Below are 23,042 nucleotides of genomic sequence, written 5' to 3'. Positions count from 1 at the left end.
GCGCTCTAATGCATCTGCCCGCGACTATTGTTTCGTCTCGGACATCCCATAATACTGGAAAGGATGCGGGGTGTGCGGCAGTTTGACATATTCGAAGTACCCGGTCTCCCGGGTTAGGGCGACTTAAGAAATGCAAAGTATATCGTTGATGTGGGTGTGGCACTTTTCAGATATTACGTCTTTGTGTGTTACGACCTTCCCTTGCTGCGGTAACTTTCTTCAGCAGATATACCCCGAGCTTATTGCCTCCCGCAATCAGATTACTATACATGACTGTTTTAAGAAGAGTGTCTCGGGGATCATGAGAATACTCTTGCAAATCAGCCATATGTTGCCTTACCATGCCCGCCTCTTCCAGTCTGGTGATATGGCTATCTACATGAAGTATCTACTAGTTAAACCCTAATAAGGATATCTTCTTGGCAAAGCCTCGCACTAAAAGCCAAAACGATGTGGCACTAAACTTCAACTGGGTTCCAGCAGAGTACCAGCCGTCTCCAGATTACATGGACGGCAATTCATACAGGATGCACGTATATTACTCGGGTTGCTAAGGCTTCTTGGAACATAGGGTAAGCGAAATCGCCCGTTGAAAGAGCCTTTATTGATTTATACCTGGAGATGAAAATTTGAGTTCTATCATGTCCTTAAAGTATTTATAGGAAGATGATATTTCGTTATATCTTGCCATTTACAATACCAATCACCCCTTTTGGCACCTTTTCAGCTGCCACTTGCTTACAGGGTTAGTTATTGGGAGTATCCTATGACTGCTTCTAAGTTAGGAAGTGCAACGCAATATTAACATGGGGTAAATATATATAGACCCAGAAGAAATTTCATGGAAGCTTCAGCGACGTCGACTACCAATCTGGGCAAAACAGGGAATAGATCAAGTGTTCCTTGAGCTGAGGTCGTCCGCAAACCCCTATTGCTAGGCTAGAGGGATGTGTGTTTTCCGCCGACAACCACAGTCGAGGCGCCAGGAATGTACATAATTACTTTTGATAGCGCGCTAAAGCCGTGATATTTATACTATAGGTGGAAGCCTTATAGCCTGAAAAGACTCTTTCTGCGGGCAGGTACCCTTATAAATAGAGTGCGACGGGGGGGGTTTTTTTTTTGACGTCGTTGAATTGTTATAGAAAAATTGTTTTCGGAAGTTTATCACCTGATATGCTATGCATGCATAGTTTTATGCAGGGAAGCTTTTAGTTCTGGTCCCCTGGGGATGAGGGCTAGGGCTTGAATTATGGACCACGTAACCGCATGAATGCACAGAGTGATGAGACCAGTTTTGCCTTATGAAGGTCTGTAAGAAGCGTCTGCTAAACGTACTTGAATCCTCTCGCTCATATATCAGTTTCTGATAGAAGCCGGGGAGATGCCTGGAGGTGGTTTCGTGGGATGCGTAGGTATCATTTCCATGCTGGACCCCATGATATATTTCCCAAGGATAGACAATGGAGATAAAGTCTCTTTAGGACATGGCTCTCCTGTCCCGGGCCGATAGTAGGGTTCTACACGCAGATATGTGCGCAGAATTAACGTGCTACATGCACTCTAGAGAACATATGTGCTTTCGTAAGGGTCGACAGTTCTCTATCTAGAGTACATAAGTACGATAGGTACATATCGTGCTGTATGTATGTGATATGGGAAAACATGTCGCTTGCATCCCATACCGAGGTTTTTAAGCCCAGTTGATATTCGTAACAGGATTTTATCATGCCAGTATCGATAGCAAACCAGACCATGTTTTCCGGAAGGGCCAAGTTCCGTTGACACTGCTAGGGTATTTAATGTACCTACTCCAGAGTAGTTAATGCGGGGGGCACAGCAACAAAATTTCTTACAAGAAGAAATCTCAACATTTTTTTTGAGTAGATGACCGCTCCACTTTTGTTTGCCGAAGAGGGGTTCTGATACATTTCATAGCGATGGGGCCGTTAAGGATAGAGGGGAAGCCGCCAATGAGGAGCAGGGCCGATTTGAGATTCAGAACGTGGGGAAACGTTTTGCAGTCGAAGAAACCGCAGTTGTCGTCGGGAATCGCTTGTACCTGACAACCCCCGCCTAGCGCCACCACTGCAGTATGTCGTCACGCAGCACTTGGCGTGGGAGGGTCACGCATTTGCCAGCTGTTACGCGACAGACGGACCAGACACACATATTTCAGCCAACCAGCACCTGGCAGCTGCAAAGCCTGCCAGCCCCAACCGCCCCCGGAAGACCTCCGAGAGAGAGAGGGAAAAAAAGATCGATCCCAACTTCACGATTCCATTCTAACGGCACCAGACCACTTCCATACTAACTACACTCTAAACCACCCTTCCTACTTCTACTTACGAAAACTGCTCGGAGTAGTGGATGGGCAGCCATGGAGTACCAAATTCAAACTCCCGTGTTTTTGAAGAACGACACTGATATTAAAGACCCTGCGAACCTTACCCGTACGTTGCTCTCCTTTTTCTTCCTACTCTTTTACTGAGCCCTTTATCCCCCCCCCACTCTGTTTGATATGCATTCTCTGCGACCAAAGGGTCCTAACAGAACACCATTCACAACAACAGGCGCAAAGGATCTTCCAACACAGCTCGCTATCTCGTTGACCTTTGGAATTGGTGCTTTTATTGCCTTCTGCATTCTACGGCCGCGATGGTCGACATTGTATGCTGCGCGTAAGAAACAGGTTTACAGTGGTATGTTGGAGCTCCCACGTGCCTTTCGCATGAATATGAAACTGACAAGAAATGGTACAGCCTCGACACTTCCCGACTTGCCGAAAACGCTGTTCGGTTGGATTCCGGCCCTATGGAAAATCACGGATGATGAGGTGCTCGCCACCGCGGGCTTGGACGCCTATGTGTTCCTGGCGTTCTTCAAGATGGCGATCCGGTTCACTGGGCTAGCCACAATCCTCGCATTCACGGTTCTGCTTCCGATTCAATATTACTATGATGGTTCAAAGATCAAGTTCACGTCTTTCTCTATGTGGGCTCTTAGCAATAACCGACATCCGGATGAGGGCAAGCCGAAGAAGCTGGATGGGCCGTACCTCTGGGCATACTTGTTTTTCGTCTACATCTTTACAGGTCTCGCAACATATCTCCTGGTCGATGCCACAAAGAAGGTCATTGCGGTTCGCCAGAAATACCTTGGCGGTCAAGTGACAATCACCGACAGGACCATCCGCCTCTCTGGGGTTCCTCCGGAACTCCGGTCTGAAAGTGCCCTCCGCCAATATATGGATGAACTCAATATCGGCAAAGTCGAATCAGTTACAATCTGCCGGGATTGGCTGGAGCTGGATAAGTTGATGGAGCAAAGGGATAGTGCTTTGAGGAGTTTGGAGGCAGCTTATACGAGCTATTATGGGTTCCGGCGAACCTTGTACAGTGACCCAGATGAACTCCCGACTGCAACTTCAACTCCAGGTAGTACGGACAGTGAAGATGCCCCATTGCTTGCGCCGCATGGAAGCGGCCCTCATTCGCACAAGACGAATAGGCCAATGCATACGTTCCGCTATGGCCCGTTTAAGATGCACACCAAAACCGTAGACTCGATTGACCACTATACGGCGCTTCTTCAAACTCTCGACAAAAGGATCACGGTTGCTAGAAAGCAAACATACAAGCCAGTTCCAATCGCATTTGTGACCATGTCGTCAACGGCTTCTGCACAGGTCGCCATCCAGGCGGTTTTGGACCCCCGGTTCGGAACATTACTTGCATACCAAGCGCCCGCCCCTGATTCAATTGTGTGGAGAAACACGTATATGTCCCGCACTCAGCGCGTAGTAAGGAGTTGGAGTATTAGTGTTTTCGTCAGTATTTTGAGTATCATCTGGCTTATTCCGGTTACTGGGTTGGCTGCACTTTTGAACATTGCCGATATCCAAAAAATCTGGCCGTGGTTGGCAGCAGTCTTGGAGAAAAGTGAATGGGTTGAGTCTTTGGTTCAAGCGTTTTTGCCTACTCTCGCATTGACCTTGCTCAACGTCGCGGTTCCGTACTTTTATGAATGTTTGTATTCCGCCCTTCCACGAGTGATCGTCTGTGCGTTAACACATGTGAATTTTCAGGGCTGTCAACATACCAAGCTTTCATATCGATAGCTGAACTCGAGCTCTCGGTTATCTCTAAGAACTTCTTTTTCACTTTCTTCAACTTGTTCATTGCCTTTACCATTCTCGGGACTGCGCTCACTTTCGAGAAGCTCTGGGATGAACTTAAAGGCTCACTTAGCGACACCACCCGAGTGGCCTATGCCCTTGCCGGCTCCCTTAACGGCCTTGCCGCCTTCTATGTCAACCTAATCATTCTTCAAGGCATCGGCATGTTCCCATTCCGCCTCCTCGAGTTCGGCACAGTGGCGCTATACCCCATCAACAAGCTCATCTCAAGGAGTCCACGTCAATACGCAGAGCTCAACCGGCCACCAGTATTCTCATATGGATTCTTCCTCCCCCAGCCTATCCTGGTGTTGATTATTACATTTGTGTACAGTATCCTTCCCCGCGGAAGGTTGATCCTATTTTTTGGCTTTTTGTACTTTATCATTGGTTACTTCACATACAAGTACCAGCTCCTGTACGCTATGGACCATCCACAGCACAGCACGGGGCAGGCGTGGTCGATGATCTTCTACCGTGTCGTCATTGGGCTCATCATCTTCCAGCTCGCCATGGCAGGGTTCCTAGCCTCTCAAGGAGCATTCGTCAGAAGCGCCATGGTCGCACCGCTCATTGTCGGAAACATTCTATGGATGTACCGCTGGGATGAGGACTGGGGCAAACTCAACTCATTTATTGCGCTCCACGCCATCCGCGAGCCAGGCGATGTCGACGTCAACCAGAGCATCCCAGACCAAGAAGGCCAAGTGATTCGCGGCGACGGCCGCACGGATCTTGAGACTTTGGATGAGCGCCGGGAGCACGGCGGACTGTTTGTGAACCCGAGCTTGGTCAGCCCGCTGGAAGAGGTGTGGGTGGGGAGGCGGAGGACCATGATTAGGAGGGCGACGGATGAGAGGATGATGTAAATTGTAAATCACAGGCCCGTTGTGCGTGTGTGGGGGGAGGGGGGCTTTTGGGTGCATTGCTCGGGGGATTTGGGTTTTTTCTTCTTTTTTGTGGGATGGACCTGTATGGGCATGGCGTTTTTTTCTCTTTTTCTCTTTTAATATTTTCTGTGTTTTTTATCACACTTTTGTTGTATTTTTTTTTTTTGCAAAGAGGGATATCATTGTTGGGTAAATAGCGGTGTGGTCGGAAGAATGCTTGGTAAATACTTTAGTTGTGTGTTTTGTGAGAGATTTGGTGGGAGGAGATAGAATTAGGGGTGGTGGATGTTATAGAGGTGAGGTTTGATTATTGTGTGTCAATGATTGTTATGAACATAAAAATAATAATGACCGCCGCTAACAAACTTAGTAATAATGGATTAACAATATTATCGCAATAATCATTAAAACAATTTTTACTATCTAACTATATGTCTGTCTGTCTACTGTCTATCATTGAATCGTTTAAGTAAATAAAAAACAATACTGCTCTAGGTACAGTATCTACAATAATCTAATTGCTCCCCACCTCCGCCGCCGCCGCCGGTACCTCCACTGGCACTACCTCTACCCCCTCCACCCCTCCGCCGGCACATCAATATCCACCCCCCAACTCCCCAACACACCCACACCCCCACTTGTCCCCCCCTTCACAACCCGCTCCCTCTCCAGCGCCTTCACCCGCCGCACCAGCAGCCCCACACACACCGGGCCCAGCACCGTACACACCACCGTCGCCCAGATCACAACCAGGTACAGCTCCGAGCTGCCCTCCGCCCCGCCGGGGGCGGGACTGAAGATTCCGCGGGCTTCGGCGACAGACGCGATAAGGAAGCCGATTTCGCCGCGCGCGATCATGGCTAGTCCCAGGATCGAGGGCGGGTACAGCGATTTGGGCTTTTGTGCGGGTGCGGGGGTGGTGTTGGTTGGAGGTGTAGAATTGGTGGTAGTGGCAGTGGTGGTGGAAGAGGTAGTAGCGGGAGTGGCAGTAGTAGTGGTAGTGGCAGGAGTGGTGCACGCCGCAGGACCAAATTTCCTCAGCGCCCTAATCCTCCCCGCAACCGCAACCCCCGGGACGCGGAAACGCAGCAGCCACACGCCCGTCAGGAGCTTCCCCAGCGCCATGAGTGCAGCATAGACGATGCCTCGCCAGACCGTGCTGCCCGCGAAGAGTTGGGTGATCGGGATCGAGAAGCCGATTGAGGCGAAGAAGAAGGGTGTGAGGAGGCGCGTCGTGATGGGCGCGTAGTAGTGCTCGTATATGCGTGCGCCTGTCCACGCTGTGGTGGTGGTGGTGGTGGTGGTCGGGGAGAGGTTGTCGGACCAGGTTATTGCGGCGCCGGCGAGGAAGGCGGCGAGGAGGACGGAGGTGCCGGCGTAGCTGGCGGTCGTGACGAGCGTGAGGAGGAGGGCGGTGTGGATTGTGAAGGCGCGGTTGGCGGCGCTGAGTGCGGGGCGGGCTGCTTCTGCGGGAGGGTTCGCGGGTGTGGGTGTGGGTGTTGGTCCTGGGCGGAGGGAGCGGTGGCGGTGGCGGTGGAGCGGCGCGACGAGCCAGCGGCAGGCGAGAATGACGAAGAGGAGGAGGCCGAGGGAGGCGCCGACGGGGCGGCCGATGGTGGCGCCGCTGATGGAGCTGCCGCCGGAGTCGGAGCTGGTGCTGGTGCCGAGGGCGGCGACGACCTGGATCATGATGAGGCCGACGACGTCGTCCATCATTGCGGCGCTGGTGAGGACGGTGCCGAGGCGGGTGCGCGCGAGGCCGGAGGAGGTCAGGATCGAGAAGGTGGTGCCGAGGCTGGTGGCGGAGAGGGCGGCGCCGGCGGCGAAGCATTGGAGCGGGGTGGTGCCGGGGAGGAGGGCCGTGAGGGGGAAGGAGAGGGCGATGGGGAGGAGGATTCCGGTGGCGGCGACGGCGGTGGAGAGCGGGAGGTTGTGGAGGAGGGGGGCGAGGGAGGTGGAGAGGCCGCCTGTGGGGGAGGGGGGGGGGGTTAGATGTCTATAGATATGTGAGATGCGGTGAGGGTGTAATACCTTCGTAGACGAGGAGGATTAGTCCGAGATAGCCTAGCTGCACGACGGCGGCTTCAATGCTGGAGTCGAGCCAGTCGCCGAGTGGGGTGCCCCAGAAGACGCCGATGAGGATCTGCCCGACGAGGCCGCAGTAGATGGTGCGCTCGAGCGCCCAGTTTGTTAGGTTGAGGAGCAGGCCGAAGGAGGACAGGGTGAGCACTTGCACGATTGACGGCTCGTGGTAGGGGAGTGATGAGGCTTCCATGGTGGGCATGAGTGCTGGGCAAGGACGGCCATGAATTGAGGTTCAGATCAGTGTTATGGGTGGATGAGGTTGGGGGTTGGTGATGCGGATCTGCAGGTTGGTGGTCCATTGTGTAGGTTTTGGGACTTCCAAGACCTTGGCTGCAGTGGGCCGGACTGGGATTATCTGGAGGATGACTCTAGCCATATGAGGGCTGAATGAAGCTGGAGTTGAAGTTTTTCTTGGTTTTTGAGAAGTTCTGTGGTTGGAGTATCAGTGAATGGACATGGTGGAGCGGACAGAATTTGAGGGAAATAGCTACCACCGTGAGACACGATGTATCACCCGCCGACTATAATCCATATTTCTTGAAACCAATTATTGCTAGAGTTTATAGAACTCAGGGCAGTGATGCAGATTTCAACTTTGATAGCATTACCATAGCATCCGTGAATGGAGTTTGCTCTCAATTTGAGCACTGGTCTCAGTCAATTGCTTGCTAAAAGATCCCAATACTCAATATACCGAAGTTGTTTAAATATCCGAAACAGGGAGGTGCGGGCACCGACCAAGTGCTGGTTGGTACCTGGCGGGCCAAAACACCTTGGGCTGTTAGCTTCTCACAGCTCTCTTCTTCTTCTTCTTCTTCTTCTTCTTCTTCTTCCTTTTCTTCCACTCTCATCTTCCCCACCTTATCAGCCAACCCGTTCCCATCATGTGCTCCGCCTCAGAGAGGATATACGGATGTATCACCGTAGACAGCAACAATTGCACTTTATCACCTATATCCAAAGTAGCACGGGGCATTCCATTGCGATTACAGTCATTTCTACATGATGACTCCCATGAGCTGGATCCTGGTCCTGGGAGGGAGTCTGAGCTTAATTCTTTGTCAGGTTCCCCCCGGCCCAGCGTCCTAGCTACATAGATAGGCTATTCTATTCGTGGTTAACACAGAGCAACAAGAAGAAAAATCCCGTTCGGAAAGCCCGGGTAGCGCCGAAAGGAAGAATCTAGCGAGATGTGTCATCTACCGCCAAGGCCCCACACCCACGGTATTTCGGCGGGGTGTAGAGTAGAGTATGTGCGACAGGCAGGGGAAGGGGCGATCGGTAGGCGGTGACGCCCGGCTGCTGCTGCACGGTGCGGGTCTCTCTCTTGCTCGCTCGTTCGCTCACTTACTCACTCACTTACTCACTCACTCGCTCCCTTCATTCCTTCTATTCCCCCCCCCCCCCCCCCCCAAACACCCTACCTACACCTTCCACTCAATCCGCTTATAAGGACTACAACCCTTACTGCTGCAACCTTCTTGTCAATTCACCGGTTCGCACTGCGCAGAGGAGAGAAGATTGTAACCACAAACTACTTTTTCACATTTACAACCTTTTTTTCCCACCTCTTCTTTTCACTCACTTCAATTAAGACCCCAAGCATTCATTCCTTACACCACATAATTGCCACATTGGATAACGCTACAACAAACAGCAACACCAGCGAGAGCACATCACCCATGGCTACCATCGATCCCCCAGTAGTGCCATTGGGCCCATCAGCAGACAGAGGACCAACCCGCGGCGGGCGAGGAGGAGGAGGACGCGGGCGAGTGGCGTTCCTCAACATGGGCAGACGCGGGGCAGCGCCCCCCTCAATACCCACCCGGCCAGACCAGGAGCAGCAACAGCAGCATGAGGGGCTTCTCCGCCGTCGGAAACCAATTCGCAGAAATCAGATGGGGACCGACGCGGGCGCAGGCGGGGCCGGCCGGGGCGTGGCAAGGGCAAGGGCAAGGACTCTGAGGCTTCGCCGGGCAGGGTTACGCCGATTTCGGAGAGGGGGGAGGTTTTGGGGGCGGCTGTGGAGACGGCGGGGTTGAACAGTAGCGCTGAGGGGAGTGTTTCTCAGGCTTCGACCAGTAATGGGTTCAGCGGGAGCTCAAATGCGGCTCAACAAGGAACACCACCGAGTGCCCCGAGACAGATGACGGGTGCGGAGAAGGTTCAAGCTCTTATGGAATCACATAGAGAGGAAAGCATTTCGAGACAGCAAAAGAAGAGCCCTAGATCCAACAATGCTCAGAATGGGAGGAGTTCCGACTCGCCAGCTAACAACCAGCAATCCTCATCTAATACCACAGAACCACCCACTGGACCCCGACAGGCTAGCAGAAAGCGCAAAGGTAAAGAGAGGGAGAGTAGGGCTGAAAGTGGACCCAGCTGGCAACGACAAGCCTTCCTACCCCAGGGAAGTCACATTCTCGGGGAGACACCCGAGGGCTCTCCACCTAACCAGCGGCACCGCCAGCCACCACAGAGGCGCTTTGGAGCAAACCTGACCTCCGAAGGATCGAAATCAACCTCACCCCGGTCCAGTACTCCAGATGCTGAACGTCCAAAGGATGCTCGTGTGGTTCCTTCAGCGAGGGCGTTTGGTGGCAAATTAACTGAAGATACAGCAGAGGACCAGCATGATGGTGGGAAACTGAGAGCCGAGGCTACGGCGTTTGAGCCCGGGAAGCCGGCTGAGGTTATCCCCCCACATCTTCGCGGTATGTCGAACTTCACTACTTCAATGCTGCCACATGCTGAATGGGGCGGACCTAAAGCTTCAGGCTCGACTGCTCCAAAAGCCAACAACAATAACAGCAAGAAACCCCCGAATAATAGGGATAGGAAAAAACAGGTCGAAGAATTGTACAAACCAGATGGTAAGAGAAAAAAACCCCTTCTCAAGAATATGAGGGTTCATACCAACACTATGAGCAAAAAAGATTCCGACGACATCGGGACGCGGATCCATAAGGAGATTGCCAGCGGGGCCTACGAATGTATGGTCTGCTACGGCGGGCTGAACAGAAAGTCGAAGATCTGGAATTGCAAGTGCTGCTGGGCTGTCTTTCACTTGCATTGCATCACGAAATGGGCAAAGCAAGGGCTGGACCAGCCGCCACCGAGGAACTCGGACGCGAACGATGAGCCGCCAAGGAGGAAATGGAAATGTCCTGCTTGTAACAATCCAGGAGATGAAGTTCCGGATATGTATACCTGTTGGTGCGAGAAGACTGTGCAACCGGAGGCCACTAAAAATATTTCACCACACAGGTAAAATGGGATAATCTCGATTATCGTTATGAATTTTACTAACTAGATTATAGCTGTGGTCAAACATGCGGAAAGTCACGAACTTCACCTAAGAACTGCCCCCACGCCTGTGATCTTCAATGTCATGCTGGGCCCTGTCCGCCTTGCACTGCGATTGGGCCGGTCAAGAAATGTTACTGCGGGAGCGAAACCTCCCAGAGGCGATGTGTTGACACGAACTATGAGGAGGGCTGGAGCTGCCAAAAGCCTTGCGATGACTTTATGCCATGTGGCGAGCATACCTGCCCGAAAGTGTGCCATCCAGGGACGTGTGGAGCTTGTCAGGTAGAATCAGAGCTGAGGTGCTATTGCGGAAACCATATGAAGAGCATCAAGTGCTGTGATAGAAAGGAGGCAGTTCTTAGCTTTGAGAGCGCTGATCAGGGTGTTACCCAATGGGAAGGGCATTGGAACTGCGAGAAGACTTGCGACAGGTGAGTAAAATCCCGAGCTTTTGTGTCAATGTTGGATTTTGTTGACGTTGACAATCTTAGGCCTTTTGATTGCGGTAAACATCGCTGCCAAAAAGCTTGTCATTCTCAAAATGTCCTTCCAGCACACTGCGCTCTATCTCCAGACGTTGTCAAATCATGTGCCTGTGGCAAAACCGACATCAATCAGCTTCTCGACACACCTCGTCAATCATGTGAGGACCCTGTCCCTACTTGCGGTAAGGTCTGTCAGAAAGAACTTAAATGCGGGCATTCATGTCAAAGGACTTGCCACGATGGAGACTGCGGCATGTGCATGAAGACGGTATCTATTGTATGCCGTTGTGGAAAAACTAGTTCAAGCAGTCTCTGCCACCAGGGCGAGGAAGGAGAACCCCCACAATGCATGCGCACTTGCAAAGCAGCTTTGAACTGCGGTAGACATGAGTGCGGTGATAAGTGCTGCTCTGGAGAGTCGAAAGCCATGGAGAGATTGGCTTCAAAAAGGAAGAGGCCATTGGCTTCTAATTCAAACGACGAGGGCATTGAGCCGGAGCATATTTGCACTCGACCTTGTGGAAGATTACTCAAGTGCGGGACTCACACTTGCCCTATGCTGTGTCATCGTGGGAACTGTGGAAACTGTCTGGAGGCTAGCTTTGAGGATTTGAGTTGTAATTGTGGGCGTACAGTTACTCCTGCTCCAGTTCCCTGCGGAGCTAGTCCCCCGGCTTGTAAGCACCAGTGCACAAGGGCAAAGAGCTGCAACCACCCCGCGGTTTCTCATCCCTGTCACCCTGACGAAGAGAGTTGCCCGAATTGCCCTTATCTGGTTGAGAAGATCTGTTTATGTGGAAAGAAATCGGTCAAATCAATCCCCTGTTGGAGAGATGCTGTCTCTTGTGGAACCGAATGTGGCAGGAAACTTTCCTGCGGTTCTCATCTTTGCCGTAAAGTATGCCACAAGGGTGGGCAATGCGACGAGCCATGCAAGCAGCAATGCGGAAAGCCAAAATCAGTCTGTGGGCATGCATGTTTAGATGCCTGCCATGCCCCCTTCCAATGCTCCGAGGACAAACCGTGCACAGCGAAGCTCGTGCTCAAATGCGCCTGTGGCGGTTTGAAGCAGGAGATTAAGTGTGGGGCCTCTAAAGCTAGCCCTGGCGGCAACAAGAAGGAGCTTAAGTGTACTGATGCGTGCCGAAGCCGTCGTATGGCCTTTGCGCTTGACATTGATCCTGACCGTGATGCGGCGCAGCCGTATTCTGAGGAAACCCTCTTCTTCTACAGCAGGGACAAGAAGTTTGCAGGCACTGTTGAAGCTAAATACAGGGCATTTGCGGAAGGAAGTACCAAGCGTCTTGCTTTCCAGCCCATGAAGAGCACCCAGCGCGCTTTCCTCCACACCCTTGCTCAGGACTTTGGGCTCGAGTCCGAGTCCCAAGACCCAGAGCCGTACCGCAGCGTAGTCCTCACCAAGGGCTCCAACTTTGTCGCCGCACCCCGAAAAACAATCGCCGAGTTCCTGTCCAGCAAGCCCACCGCTATGCCCAGCACCATGCCCGCCTCCTTGCTGCAGCAGCTCAAAAAGCCGCCAAAGCAAGCCTTCAACGCCCTCCTCCTCAAGGGGATCCGCGTCGGCCTGCTCACCTCAGAGCTCGAGAAGGAGCTCGAATACGTCCTGAAGGACTCGCAGCTGCGCTTTGGCCTGACGTGGTCCGGCGACGAGGAGGTCCTGCTCCTGCCGAAGACGAGTAGCCTGGCCACGGAGCAGATCGAGATCGAGCTCACGGAGATCAGCCCGAGGCTGAAGCGCCTCATTGCGCAGCGCGGCATCGCGGATAGTGCGGAGTTGTGTGCAGTGACGAAGGACGGGGTGGTGGTGGGCGGCCAGGGGAATCAGTGGTCGACGGTGGCGTCGAATAAGGGTGTGCCGCCGGCGAGATTGGTGGCGACGGGGGTGAGCACGAGGAATGTGTTTAATATGTTGGGATCGAGTGGTGGTGGGGAGCCGTCGGCGGCGGCGGGGGCCGCGGCGGGGAGCTGGTTGAAGGAGAAGGGGAGTGGGGAGGGGTTGAGGAGGAAGTTGGTGTTGCAGAAGAAGGCGGAGAAGGCGAAGGAGAAGGCGAAGGAGGAGGAGGTTGTTGATGATTGGGAGACTGCTGCGGCGGCTGATGAGGAGGTTGTTGGGTAGAGGGGTTTCTTTCTTCTTTCTTCTTCTTTTGATCCTCTCGTGGGCTGGGTTGGGCGGGATTGGATTGGATTGGATGGCTGTCCTTTAATAGTTTTCAGCTTTCATACTTTTTTTCTTTCTCTGACAATATTATACTGGTGTGGTGGTCTTTTGCGGTTTATGGGTGTTATTGTCTTCTTTTTCTTTTACATCTTCATCAAGCGTTTCATGCATGAATGCTTAGATATCATCTAGTTCTAGTTCCGTCCCATCTTCTCTTGCATTTTTCTTTTTCGATTCGTTCTTTGCATTATTATTACTACTGCTACTACTATCATACTACTATATAGCATGTAGCTAGCTAAGGGGGGGGTCTATTGGTGTTTGCCCGGCACGCCCACTTTGGCCGCGAGGTGGGTGGGTGGGTGGGTGGGGGATTAGAAGGCTTACGGTTACGCTACGTTACGCTACGTTACGGCTATATGGTGGCGGTGAATTCAAGTTGATGATTTATTTGTATCGGTTGGCTGTTTGGGTTTTTTTTCTTGTTGCATCTTCTTTTTTTTTTGTTGCTGCATTTTCTTCTTCTTTCTTCGGTCTCTCCTACTGGACAGGAGGGGGAAGGGGGGGGGGGGGGGGGGGGGCTGGGTTTTAGATATCTGGCCATGGGGGTGTACTTAGTTGTGGGCTGGCGGACGAGTGGAGGGTGGTGGTGGTGGTGGTGGTGGTGGTAGTGGAAAAGTTGGGCCTAAATGGTGGTTTAGGCGAATTCAAAGAAAGCTATATGTAGTATAGTAGGAATGGGATTTAGTCAATGGCTTGACTTGCAATTGATCTACTACTACTAGATGCCTGTTTTATGTGCTTTGCTCTGGTTTCGCATTTGGGGGTTGTGATCTCCTCGCTGTATTCTACATGTGCTGGTTGTGATTCTTGGCCCGGCCATTGGGTGGAAGCTAGCGGTTTAGTTAAGACTCTTCTCTCTGTATTCAGGATGGTTCATGTAAGGGTGCGCTGTGGTCTTTGGCGTAAAATTAATGATCCAAGACACATAACACCCCACCACTCACTCCTCAATACCCCAAACAGTACTCAACTCCCGTAGTAATTCGTCCCCCAAAACTACACACGAATTGTCCTTTACGACGAGTAGTAGGGAATATTGGGGCCGTTTTCAAGACCGGATAGGGGAATTGCAACGTCCTGTGTCTATCTATGACCGTGGATGACTTGTACCCCGATACTTTATGAGGCTGCTGCTGCTTGCGTTTGTTTCTACGGAAAGGGTCTAAAATGACACAGTTTTTTGGCATACGTGATCTGCAATAAGACATGATCCAGGATAGAAAGTGTGCTCAACCTCACGCCGAGAGCACCAACACATCGGGAAAAGTCAGCAATAAGGGACAATTCCCAGCCCCGACACTCACTCCTATCTTCCTCCTCTAGATGAATCTTTCTTCCACTCCAAATTTTTTAAAAAAAAAGAAAGAAAGAAAACATTAGACATAAAACAGAACAAAAGGTACTGCAACGACTTATTTCTCATTGTGCGTTACTACCCCCACCCCTGGTTTGAACCCAGGACCTTGTGTGTGCCCTGGGTAAACACTCGGTGTCTAGCCCGACGAGCAGTCTAACCACTAGACCATCCGCCCATGGTGGATGCTGTGCTGGAAATAATAGTTCACCTTAGCGGTGTGCCAAGATGAAGCAGAACCCCTAACCCTTCAATTTCAATGTTCAATCCATGATATTCGTGGAGCTATGTCATTTTGCGTCATATCTTATTATAGAGGCCTTTCCCGTTGCTTCTTTGCTAAGCTACTTGTACTAATGCGTGATACTCAAGTTTTATAGCTTCAATACAAGTACATCTTCTTAATAGCAATTTTAAGCTACAGGTACGTTAAACTTAAATGCCCCAAGCTCCAATCCTTGTGTCTCTAACACATTATCGAGGACCTATAGTTGCCTAGAACTCGCGTTGTTCCTACATCCCTGGAAGGACGCCTACTATACAATATAATTGTGATCGATTCGACGGTCTACAGTTATTTGCGTACTGGGCCACCTATTACCTGGCATTCGGAAACCTACCAGTGATATCTACAAGGCCGGGTCTGACCGGGAATATTTTCTTGACCCCATTTAATTATTGAACTGTGGTAACTCTGTAACTACTGCTGCTCTTCATGTTCGAGTATGACGGTTCGTCGGCTTCTCCGTCCCCCCTCCATCTGCTTCTCCCACTTGCGTCGTCGCAGGAAAGATCTGGCCGCTTCAATTGCTTCAGATAGTGTATACGCATCCGGCACTAAGTCGCCGATTTGAATAATGCAGAGTCTAGTGTTCATATCTTCGATGCCCCTGATGAAATAACCCGCTGCATTGTGATCCCATGATCCATATCGAGGTAGATGAGACCTAATGCGAGTGGTCTTTCTAATATATTGCTTCAGCGAGAGCTTTCCCTGCCTCAACACCATGATCCCCCACTCTGCGTTCTCCATCTTTTCCAGTCTTCTTCTTCTAGGGCCATCGTACTCCTGCTTCAGTTCTTTGCTCATCTTTTCCCACGAGAACCGGACATCGTCGGGCAGGTAGAATGCCCATGTGGCGGCTTTACCCATGAGCTTGTGCTTAAGAAGGACTAGCTTTGCCCTGTTTTGTTGCTCCTCGGTAGGGTAGAGTTCTGTCATGGGGCGCGAGGAGAAGTATAGGAGGATAGATTCGATGAAGTCGTCGACGCATTCATTGGATCTCCCGTGGAAGGGCTTCACTGGGATGAGGTTCATGGTTTTGAGTGGGTCCATTTCGGTGGGGATAGCAGTGCGCTGCTAAGGGATGATGATGTCGATTGCTCCAAGCTAAATACTCGATTGGGGCACACGTGTTAAAAAGTAAGCCGGTGAGAACTGTGGCTTTTAATGCCATAATGCTTAACCGAGTGACAGGTATTCCCGGTCATGGATGGTTTTGTGGTTGGGTCAAATGAATTACCTTCATAAGCTATCACTCGGTCTTGGCTCAACTAGCGTCTTTACACTGATTAGAACGAGAATTTTTGTCAGCCCACAATGGATCTATAGATATGTCGATCTGCGCAACAGCATATCCACATTTGAGATATTAGTTAGTAAAGGCTTACCGCGTATCCATAACTTCTATTCGCAAATCCGAGAGTAAACTTGCGTAGCTTGATACTGAAGTCATTCTACTGATTTTGCTCTTTTAGCTGTAGCTATTCTAAACAGAAGTTTTTTTCCGTGGGATCATTTCTATGACGGATGGTCGAGCGCGATCCACCATCATGAATGTTGGGAAGATTTGCATAGATTAGATCTAGACACATCTTATCTCACAACGTGTTAGGCCAACATCACGCCGATTGGGTCTACATGACAGATAAGCCCAGGGTTAGGGGTAGGGTTATTCAACTCTGAATAACCAACCACACATGGGTACACGCTGGCACCTATGGTTCGTTGGCGACACAGGGTTAGGTGTGTACCGTAAGTGTCAGGAAAAGTCATTCGAACCTTGGCGGCCAGTCTTACCTCCTCAATATATTAATGTAGTACCAAAGTCGGAGAGCTGCATGTATTTAATTAACTATTCGTCTCGAAGTAGGCTTGCGCATCGAGTGAGTAGCTGTGATCCAAGACTTGAAATTTCAATCATTGACCCTATCCCCTAAACCTTTGCTCCGAGAAGCCGGTGTTCCTTGAGAATAACCTGTTATTCTGAATTCGGGAACAATTATTTCTTATCTCCTCTCCCGTGAAACAATTTAATCGAATCATTACTCAGCCCGATGTAGCTACCACCCACTCAGCCTTCAATTATAGAGGAACCAACGTTATACAGGAGATCTATCACCCATAAGCGAGGAGGCAAGATCTGTTAGTAAATGCCACCAATTTCTACTTTTTGGGGGGTCAATGTTTTACTGACAGATTAAAGGGTGGTAACTGGTCACCCAGTCGCGGAGCGGCAGAAACGAGTGATCATCCATGATTAACCGACCCACACGCAGTACACCATATTAATTGTCACTCTGATCGCCCCGGGATACAGTCATTTATTTGCTACATTAATCTCAGGAAATATATGGGGAGTATCTTCATAAAATTTACGCACGGCGTTACCACTTTACATTTTTCTGCGAATCGGTCATTACCCCTGCTTACTAACCCTTCTGTCCGTGCGCGTGCGCGCAGACTACGCTGTGGTAGACTGCTCGATCGCATGAAGGAGGAACGGATGGAGAAAGAAGGCGTAGCAGGCATGAGAACTCTCTCAATCCCTCGGACGGAACCCAAGAACTGATAGGGACCTCTACCCCCGCGACGGGAGCAAAAGCAGGGACGGAAGGAACAAAGCGACTTAACGCAAAAAAGGCCCCTCCCAGTCCCGCAGGACTAGGAGAGGCCAAACCCGCCCACCCCTCCACGAGGAGGGAGACCCAACGCAAAAAAGACCCCTCCTAGTCCTCGCTGCAGGACTAGGAGAGGTGTCAAAAAAGCGTTTACCCCCTGAGTGCCCCCTCTGTCAGGAGGAGGACCAACGTGACCCGCGCCCCCCAAGGCCTTGAGCATTACGCCCAGGCCAAGGGAGGCTGGTTTCACGCCCTCCCGCAGTAGCGGGAGGGGCGGGGAGGGGCGGGGAGGGAGGGAGAGGAGGGAGGGAGAGAGGGGGGGGAGAGGCCTGGGGTCTACTCTCTCCTACTCTAAGAGCAGGAGAGGGGGAGGGTGGGGGGTGGGGTGGAGGGCTACGCTCCTCCTCCTCCTGCCAAAAAGGGAAGGCGGCGAGAGGGACCCATCCAGAGGAGGAATAGGGGAGGAGGCAGCTCTGTGGCCCTTTGGAGAGCTGCCTGCCCCCTGACGAAAAAAAACTTTGGTGGGGGGAAGAGAGAGGTCTTATATCGCGCCAGTGGGAGGTGCCAAGCCCGAATTTTCGCCGACAGAGCAGGATAGGGCTAGTGCTGGGTTGCCCTAAGGCACGGTTTGGGTAAATTGCTGGCTACGGGAGCTACGGGAGAGGCGAGGCGAGGCGAGGGAGTGGGTGCGTTGCAGAGATGGATGGCTGCGAGATGTATAACTCCATGTCAAAAATCCTAGGACAAGCCCCCGTAGCAACTCGCGGTTGCGTTGTCCCATGATTTTTGAACGAGAACTATACATATGCCTCAACATTGTCCCGCCTAACGAAATTCAGATACTTTCTTCTCCTACTAATTCTCTATATTTTATGTGTGGATTTGGTTGCAACGAATCGACCCCTGACCCCCCAATCAACGAGCGAGTACTCGGGCGTTCATTAAATGGTCGGATATCGTTGCAACTAAGAATTCCGACCATTTAATGAACGCATGAGTAACATCCGGTCGTAAAAAAAAAGCCGATGGGGCGTGAAGATCCCTCTCAATTTTTCGGACAGAACCCAAAAATCAATAGGGACATCCACTCCCCCCTCCTCACGGAAAAGACCATTAACTCTTGGTCCAGAAGAACCAAGCATCTAGAGTCTTAGAGCAAAAGGGCCCTCCCTAATCCCGCGGGACCAGTAGAGGCCTAATTCACCCTCCCTCCGTCAAGTCGTAACCTCCGCCACGGTTATTACGCTCGTAAGTTCTAAGGGAGACCATTGAGTTGCGCCGGCGGTTCGAAACAAAATCAGGATGGACGGAGAGAGGGAGAGAGGGGAGCAGCCTGAATGGCCTTAGATGAGCTGAGGAAAATGTTGGGTGAAGGGGCGAGCAGCCTTATAATGTAGTAGTGGGGAGGTGTTGCTAAGCATTCATATGATTTGAAATGTTGCAATGCCAAGCCTGGGTTTCTCTTCAACAAATCAGGATAGAGCTGGCTGAGGCTCAAAAGAGCTATGTGTTGCGCCCAGAGTGGGTTACGGCGTGGCTCGTACATCCCTTCGTCTATTCCCGGTTTCCACAATTTGCGGCCGGATCATCCCGCGGCGTAGTAATATTCAGTATACTAGCTATGATTGGATTGGATTGTAACGCTGCCAAAAGAGAATAAACGTGTCCAAAAAAGCAAAAGATAAAGTCTCCCCTCTACTCTACAGTTGCAATTCGTGGCTCACCACACAAAATCCGCTGCCTAGCTGGAAACGGCTGTCGGTGGTGTAGAATTTTCTCCACTAGTCACGCAAAAACCCTTACTCGAGTAGTGTACTAAATAACCATCGTTAGATTCCTGCCCATCACTGCACGCTCTACACATAATCGTCTGGCTCCGATTAAAGCACTACCAACAGTCGATCCTAAATGAGACACGAAGCCCACTCAAGCACATGCACCGGCTGTCACTCGATCGCAGACCAAACACCTTATTGTCTGAGTATAATTATAATTATCGATCCCAAATGAGATACATGCATGATAAATTGGCTAATATATCTACTCTATATATATGTAGTCTTACTATAGTATCCCTTATGCTATTAAAGCTGCCAACTTTACCAATATCATGTCTCAATTCTGTGTAGTGTGGTCGACGAGCAAGAGGAAAAGCTCGAATCGGCTCGTGATGACAGCTGCTCGTCTCGATTCGACTTGTAAGTGCTCGAGTGCAGCTCGAGCCACTCGAGCTTTTCAGTGTCTCAGATGTTTGTCCTTGGGTCATTCTAGGTGATATCGATCTCTCCATTGGAACGGGTGTTTCCAGGGTTAGGGTTTCCTACCGACACATTTCGTAAAATCAATTACCAAGGATATTGTCCGCGTTTTTAGTATATACATCTACAAATGAGGCAGATTTGGTCCCAATCGCTCGCTGCTCTGGACAATGAGTCTCCGGAGGTTTGTAATCATAATATATCACTCGCTCTTTGGTTACCTACGGATGTCGCCTTTTTCTTTTCTTTTCTTTTTAATTCATTGATTATATGCGGCCCTTAGGCTATACAGATGCCATCTGGAATTTCGGTTACGTGTAGGCTAAATAATGCGCGTGTAGGTGAAAACGACGCGATAGCTTTTAATGATTGCTCACACTTTGTTACAGAGGCTAGTGAGAGAGAAGGAGAGACAGAAGAGACCCAGGAGATCGTTAAGCACAGCCCCGGCTGATAGCCATGACCTAGTCTCGTACCCAGCCCGTTACTTGAAAGCAGACGGATTGGGGACGAGCCTAAGAACGACCTCTTGCAATTGACATCGATCCTCTTCACCCGTTCTCACTCGTCCTAAGCTAACCTGTCCTGCACTAGTCATCCTGTACCTTAGTCAGCATATATAGGACGCTTGGTTTCAACAGGCCTAGGTATATATAGGATCGAAACCTGCACGAGTATCAGTTGCTTGGCTATAAGTATGTGCAGTGCAGCTTGGCACCGCTATCACCAAACGTACTTGTGAGAGGGAGCTAGGAATAAGGGCCGGCTGGAAGCACGAAGTGACAGGCGAAACTATATCCTATTCCAGTGCACCCACATGAACGTACCACATATAGCTTAAGTGTTAAGATATGGCCACTTCTAATCATAACAAATATGTACACAGCAGTAATGAATCAAGCAGCAACCCGCAGCGAAAGAATCAGCTGTACCTGGCCCTAAACAACTCCCAAATTGAGCAACAAAAGAGGCAAGAACGGAGCTAGCTTAGAAAGACGGCCGGCCTCTCCATGGATCCATATAATGTAAACCCTATTCCGCCCGTCCACTAGCTCCGCTCACATACCCCTCCACCCCACGGCCGGCCACAGTAGAACTCACATGTACAACACCCCCAGCTGCATACCCGCTAGCTCCACACTATACTGGCCATGGGGCCAGAACGACCCCAGTACACCACCCCCACCGGCTTGTATATACAACCAGCACGCAGCCACCGAGGCTCACTGTTATATCATGGCCCCGACAGCTACATGTAGCTAATCGAATCCACATAGCGGCTCCCCATACATAGCCGTGTTTCTGGTCGACGTCGGCCGGCCTCGTACAGGCATGACCAGGTCTATATCTGCTATGTGTAACAACGTTATAATTGTGTCCAAGCCACAATATCAGCGACTACCCAGTGTGGCGCTGAGTGCTATGACAAATGGATGGGCCCCATTTCTAACCTTCGTCTATCCTCCAGCCATTGACCCATGGCCACGATTGAGTATCCATGGTCCAATGCATGCTTGCACGGTGCGTGAGTTGATGAGCCAACTACATAGCTAGATAGAGCATTGGCACAGGCATCCAAGATCTAGCTGTATGTACTAATGGATATCTATCGACAGACCGATCTAGAGGGAGTTGAACTATTGGCAGTATATACCGGCTCGCCGCTGCAGCTGACAATAGCTGTCAACCCCTATACCGCACCCCCGTGGCGTGGTGCTACTCTCCACCAATTGCAATCGCGGTTACACTCGCACTCCAACCCGACTCGACTCACCACCCATGCCCACACCCGCCGCTCTGGTAGCCCTACGACCACAGCGTGTCCCAGCTCCACATTACGGTAACCAACCAGCCAACCAGCCGATCAGCGTCAAGGGGCCAATGATAGCCAATCAGCGTGACAGCACTATGTAACGCAAGGGGCACATGCACACACAACCCCCAAAAAAAGACGATCGAGTGACCGCCCATGTCCCAGCGGCGCAATCAGCAATTAACCTATCAGATCTTTCCTACGTACGTACTGCCCTAACTTTTTTTCAACTTTTTATTACACACACAACACGCCGGCAGAAACCGCAAAGGACGCAGAAAGAAGAACCAGACAGAAAGAAAAAAAAGAACTCCTTGGATCCTATTAGGTTATGTAACCACCGCACAAACGGCCAAAAAATAATAAAAATAAAAAAGAAGACTATCTCTACACCCCCCCCCCCCTCTCCCCGGGGGGCCAATCCCTCTCTACCGGTACCGCTCGCTGCGGTGTTCTAACGAAATTAACCACCATTCATCATCCTACCCGCACCACCCATTAAGTCAGCCCAATCCCCTACCCACCACCCCCTCCCCCCCACCACCCACCAAAACAAGAAAGAAAAAAGAAGTCCACCTACCCCTCCTTCTGCATCTCCACCCCCGCCCTCCTCGTATTCACCTCCAACAGATCCACGCCCTCCGCAGCCGTCAGCGGCCGTCCCGCCGTCACCCCCGCCGTCTCCAACGGCTCCCGCACCCTCTCCTCCGCCGCCTTCTTCGCCTCCTCGTCCTCCGCGTCCGCGTCCGCGCACCCGCACTTGTACATCTCCGTCACGGCCCCGCAGTCGAATGCCGGCTTGTGCAGCCGCTCGTTGACGAGGTTGTGCACGAAGCAGCCCCACTGCGCGGCCGCGTCGCGCGAGGAGGTCTGTGGCGGGTAGCGTTGGAGAAGCGCTTGGAAGTGTGTGGCGCATTCGCCGCTGTTGTTCCGGGGGGGGGGGGGGTTAGTGCGTGCTAGAAGAGGGAGAGGGGGGGGGGGGGGTACCAGGGGTAGAGCCGTGCAAAGAGGTAGAGAAATGATGATAGCGCCTCGCGCTCATCCTTCGCGGGCTTCTTCGGGAAGCGGGAGAGCGTCGTGTGCAGCAGTTTCCACGATGCGCGGCCTAGCTCCGCTCTGTATCCATCCATCCATCCATTGTGTCAGCCCCCACCACATTTCACTCCACACATAGGGGGGGGAACATACTTCGCCGTCTCATTCCCCAACTTCGGCATGATGGTCTCGCCATGGAGGATCTCCTTATGGATGTCACCCCCGAGCAGCGGGGGTCCGCCGCCAGCGACCTCCTCCTTTGCAATGGCGAAGCCCGACTCGTCCTCGGAGCGGAAGCTGGGGGTTGAGTCGACGACGGTGACGCTGGCGTGCTTGGAGGCGCTGGTGCCGGCGGGGTGCTGCTGCGCGCTGTCCGCGGGGAGGAGGACGAAGAAGAAGATTATGAAGAGGGCGGCGGCGGCGGCGAGGAGCGGGAGCCGGTGGCGGGCCATGGGTTGGTGGGTGAGTGGGTGGGTGGTGGTGGTGATGG

The 23,042-nt window shown here is 51.5% G+C and overlaps 6 protein-coding genes across 6 annotated transcripts; 3 read left to right on the top strand and 3 right to left on the bottom strand.

Annotated features, from left to right (window-relative positions):
* Nucleotides 1-2,380: 2,380 nt before the first annotated feature.
* Nucleotides 2,381-5,046, top strand: LAJ45_08521 (uncharacterized protein; the record flags this gene model as incomplete). Its single annotated transcript, XM_046118071.1, has 4 exons — nucleotides 2,381-2,453; nucleotides 2,574-2,702; nucleotides 2,763-4,028; nucleotides 4,088-5,046. 4 exons carry the CDS (start codon nucleotides 2,381-2,383, stop codon nucleotides 5,044-5,046), a joined length of 2,427 nt encoding a protein of 808 aa, XP_045968669.1.
* Nucleotides 5,047-5,634: 588 nt separating this feature from the next.
* On the bottom strand, nucleotides 5,635-7,342 carry LAJ45_08520 (uncharacterized protein; the record flags this gene model as incomplete). The annotated part of the gene is made up of 2 exons (XM_046118070.1): nucleotides 5,635-7,034; nucleotides 7,099-7,342. 2 exons carry the CDS (start codon nucleotides 7,340-7,342, stop codon nucleotides 5,635-5,637), a joined length of 1,644 nt encoding a protein of 547 aa, XP_045968668.1.
* Nucleotides 7,343-8,834: 1,492 nt separating this feature from the next.
* LAJ45_08519 (uncharacterized protein) lies at nucleotides 8,835-11,212 on the top strand (the record flags this gene model as incomplete). The annotated part of the gene is made up of 7 exons (XM_046118069.1): nucleotides 8,835-9,136; nucleotides 9,202-9,869; nucleotides 9,927-10,028; nucleotides 10,092-10,422; nucleotides 10,476-10,730; nucleotides 10,789-10,895; nucleotides 10,956-11,212. The coding sequence occupies 7 exons, from the start codon at nucleotides 8,835-8,837 to the stop codon at nucleotides 11,210-11,212; spliced, it is 2,022 nt and encodes a 673-aa protein (XP_045968667.1).
* A 679-nt stretch (nucleotides 11,213-11,891) lies between these two features.
* LAJ45_08518 (uncharacterized protein) lies at nucleotides 11,892-13,086 on the top strand (the record flags this gene model as incomplete). Its single annotated transcript, XM_046118068.1, has 2 exons — nucleotides 11,892-11,910; nucleotides 11,981-13,086. 2 exons carry the CDS (start codon nucleotides 11,892-11,894, stop codon nucleotides 13,084-13,086), a joined length of 1,125 nt encoding a protein of 374 aa, XP_045968666.1.
* Nucleotides 13,087-15,245: 2,159 nt separating this feature from the next.
* On the bottom strand, nucleotides 15,246-15,881 carry LAJ45_08517 (uncharacterized protein; the record flags this gene model as incomplete). Its single annotated transcript, XM_046118067.1, has 1 exon — nucleotides 15,246-15,881. One exon carries the CDS (start codon nucleotides 15,879-15,881, stop codon nucleotides 15,246-15,248), a length of 636 nt encoding a protein of 211 aa, XP_045968665.1.
* Nucleotides 15,882-21,980: 6,099 nt separating this feature from the next.
* On the bottom strand, nucleotides 21,981-23,004 carry LAJ45_08516 (uncharacterized protein; the record flags this gene model as incomplete). Its single annotated transcript, XM_046118066.1, has 4 exons — nucleotides 21,981-21,999; nucleotides 22,098-22,439; nucleotides 22,505-22,633; nucleotides 22,706-23,004. 4 exons carry the CDS (start codon nucleotides 23,002-23,004, stop codon nucleotides 21,981-21,983), a joined length of 789 nt encoding a protein of 262 aa, XP_045968664.1.
* Between the last annotated feature and the right edge of the window lie 38 nt (nucleotides 23,005-23,042).

This window comes from Morchella importuna, assembly GCF_003444635.1.
Source record: "Morchella importuna strain M04M26 chromosome Unknown Morimp01GS030, whole genome shotgun sequence".
NCBI classification, from domain to species: Eukaryota; Fungi; Ascomycota; class Pezizomycetes; order Pezizales; family Morchellaceae; genus Morchella; species Morchella importuna.
The sequence above is the reverse complement of the archived record's forward strand: the minus strand, read 5'-3'. Positions and strand labels throughout refer to the sequence as shown.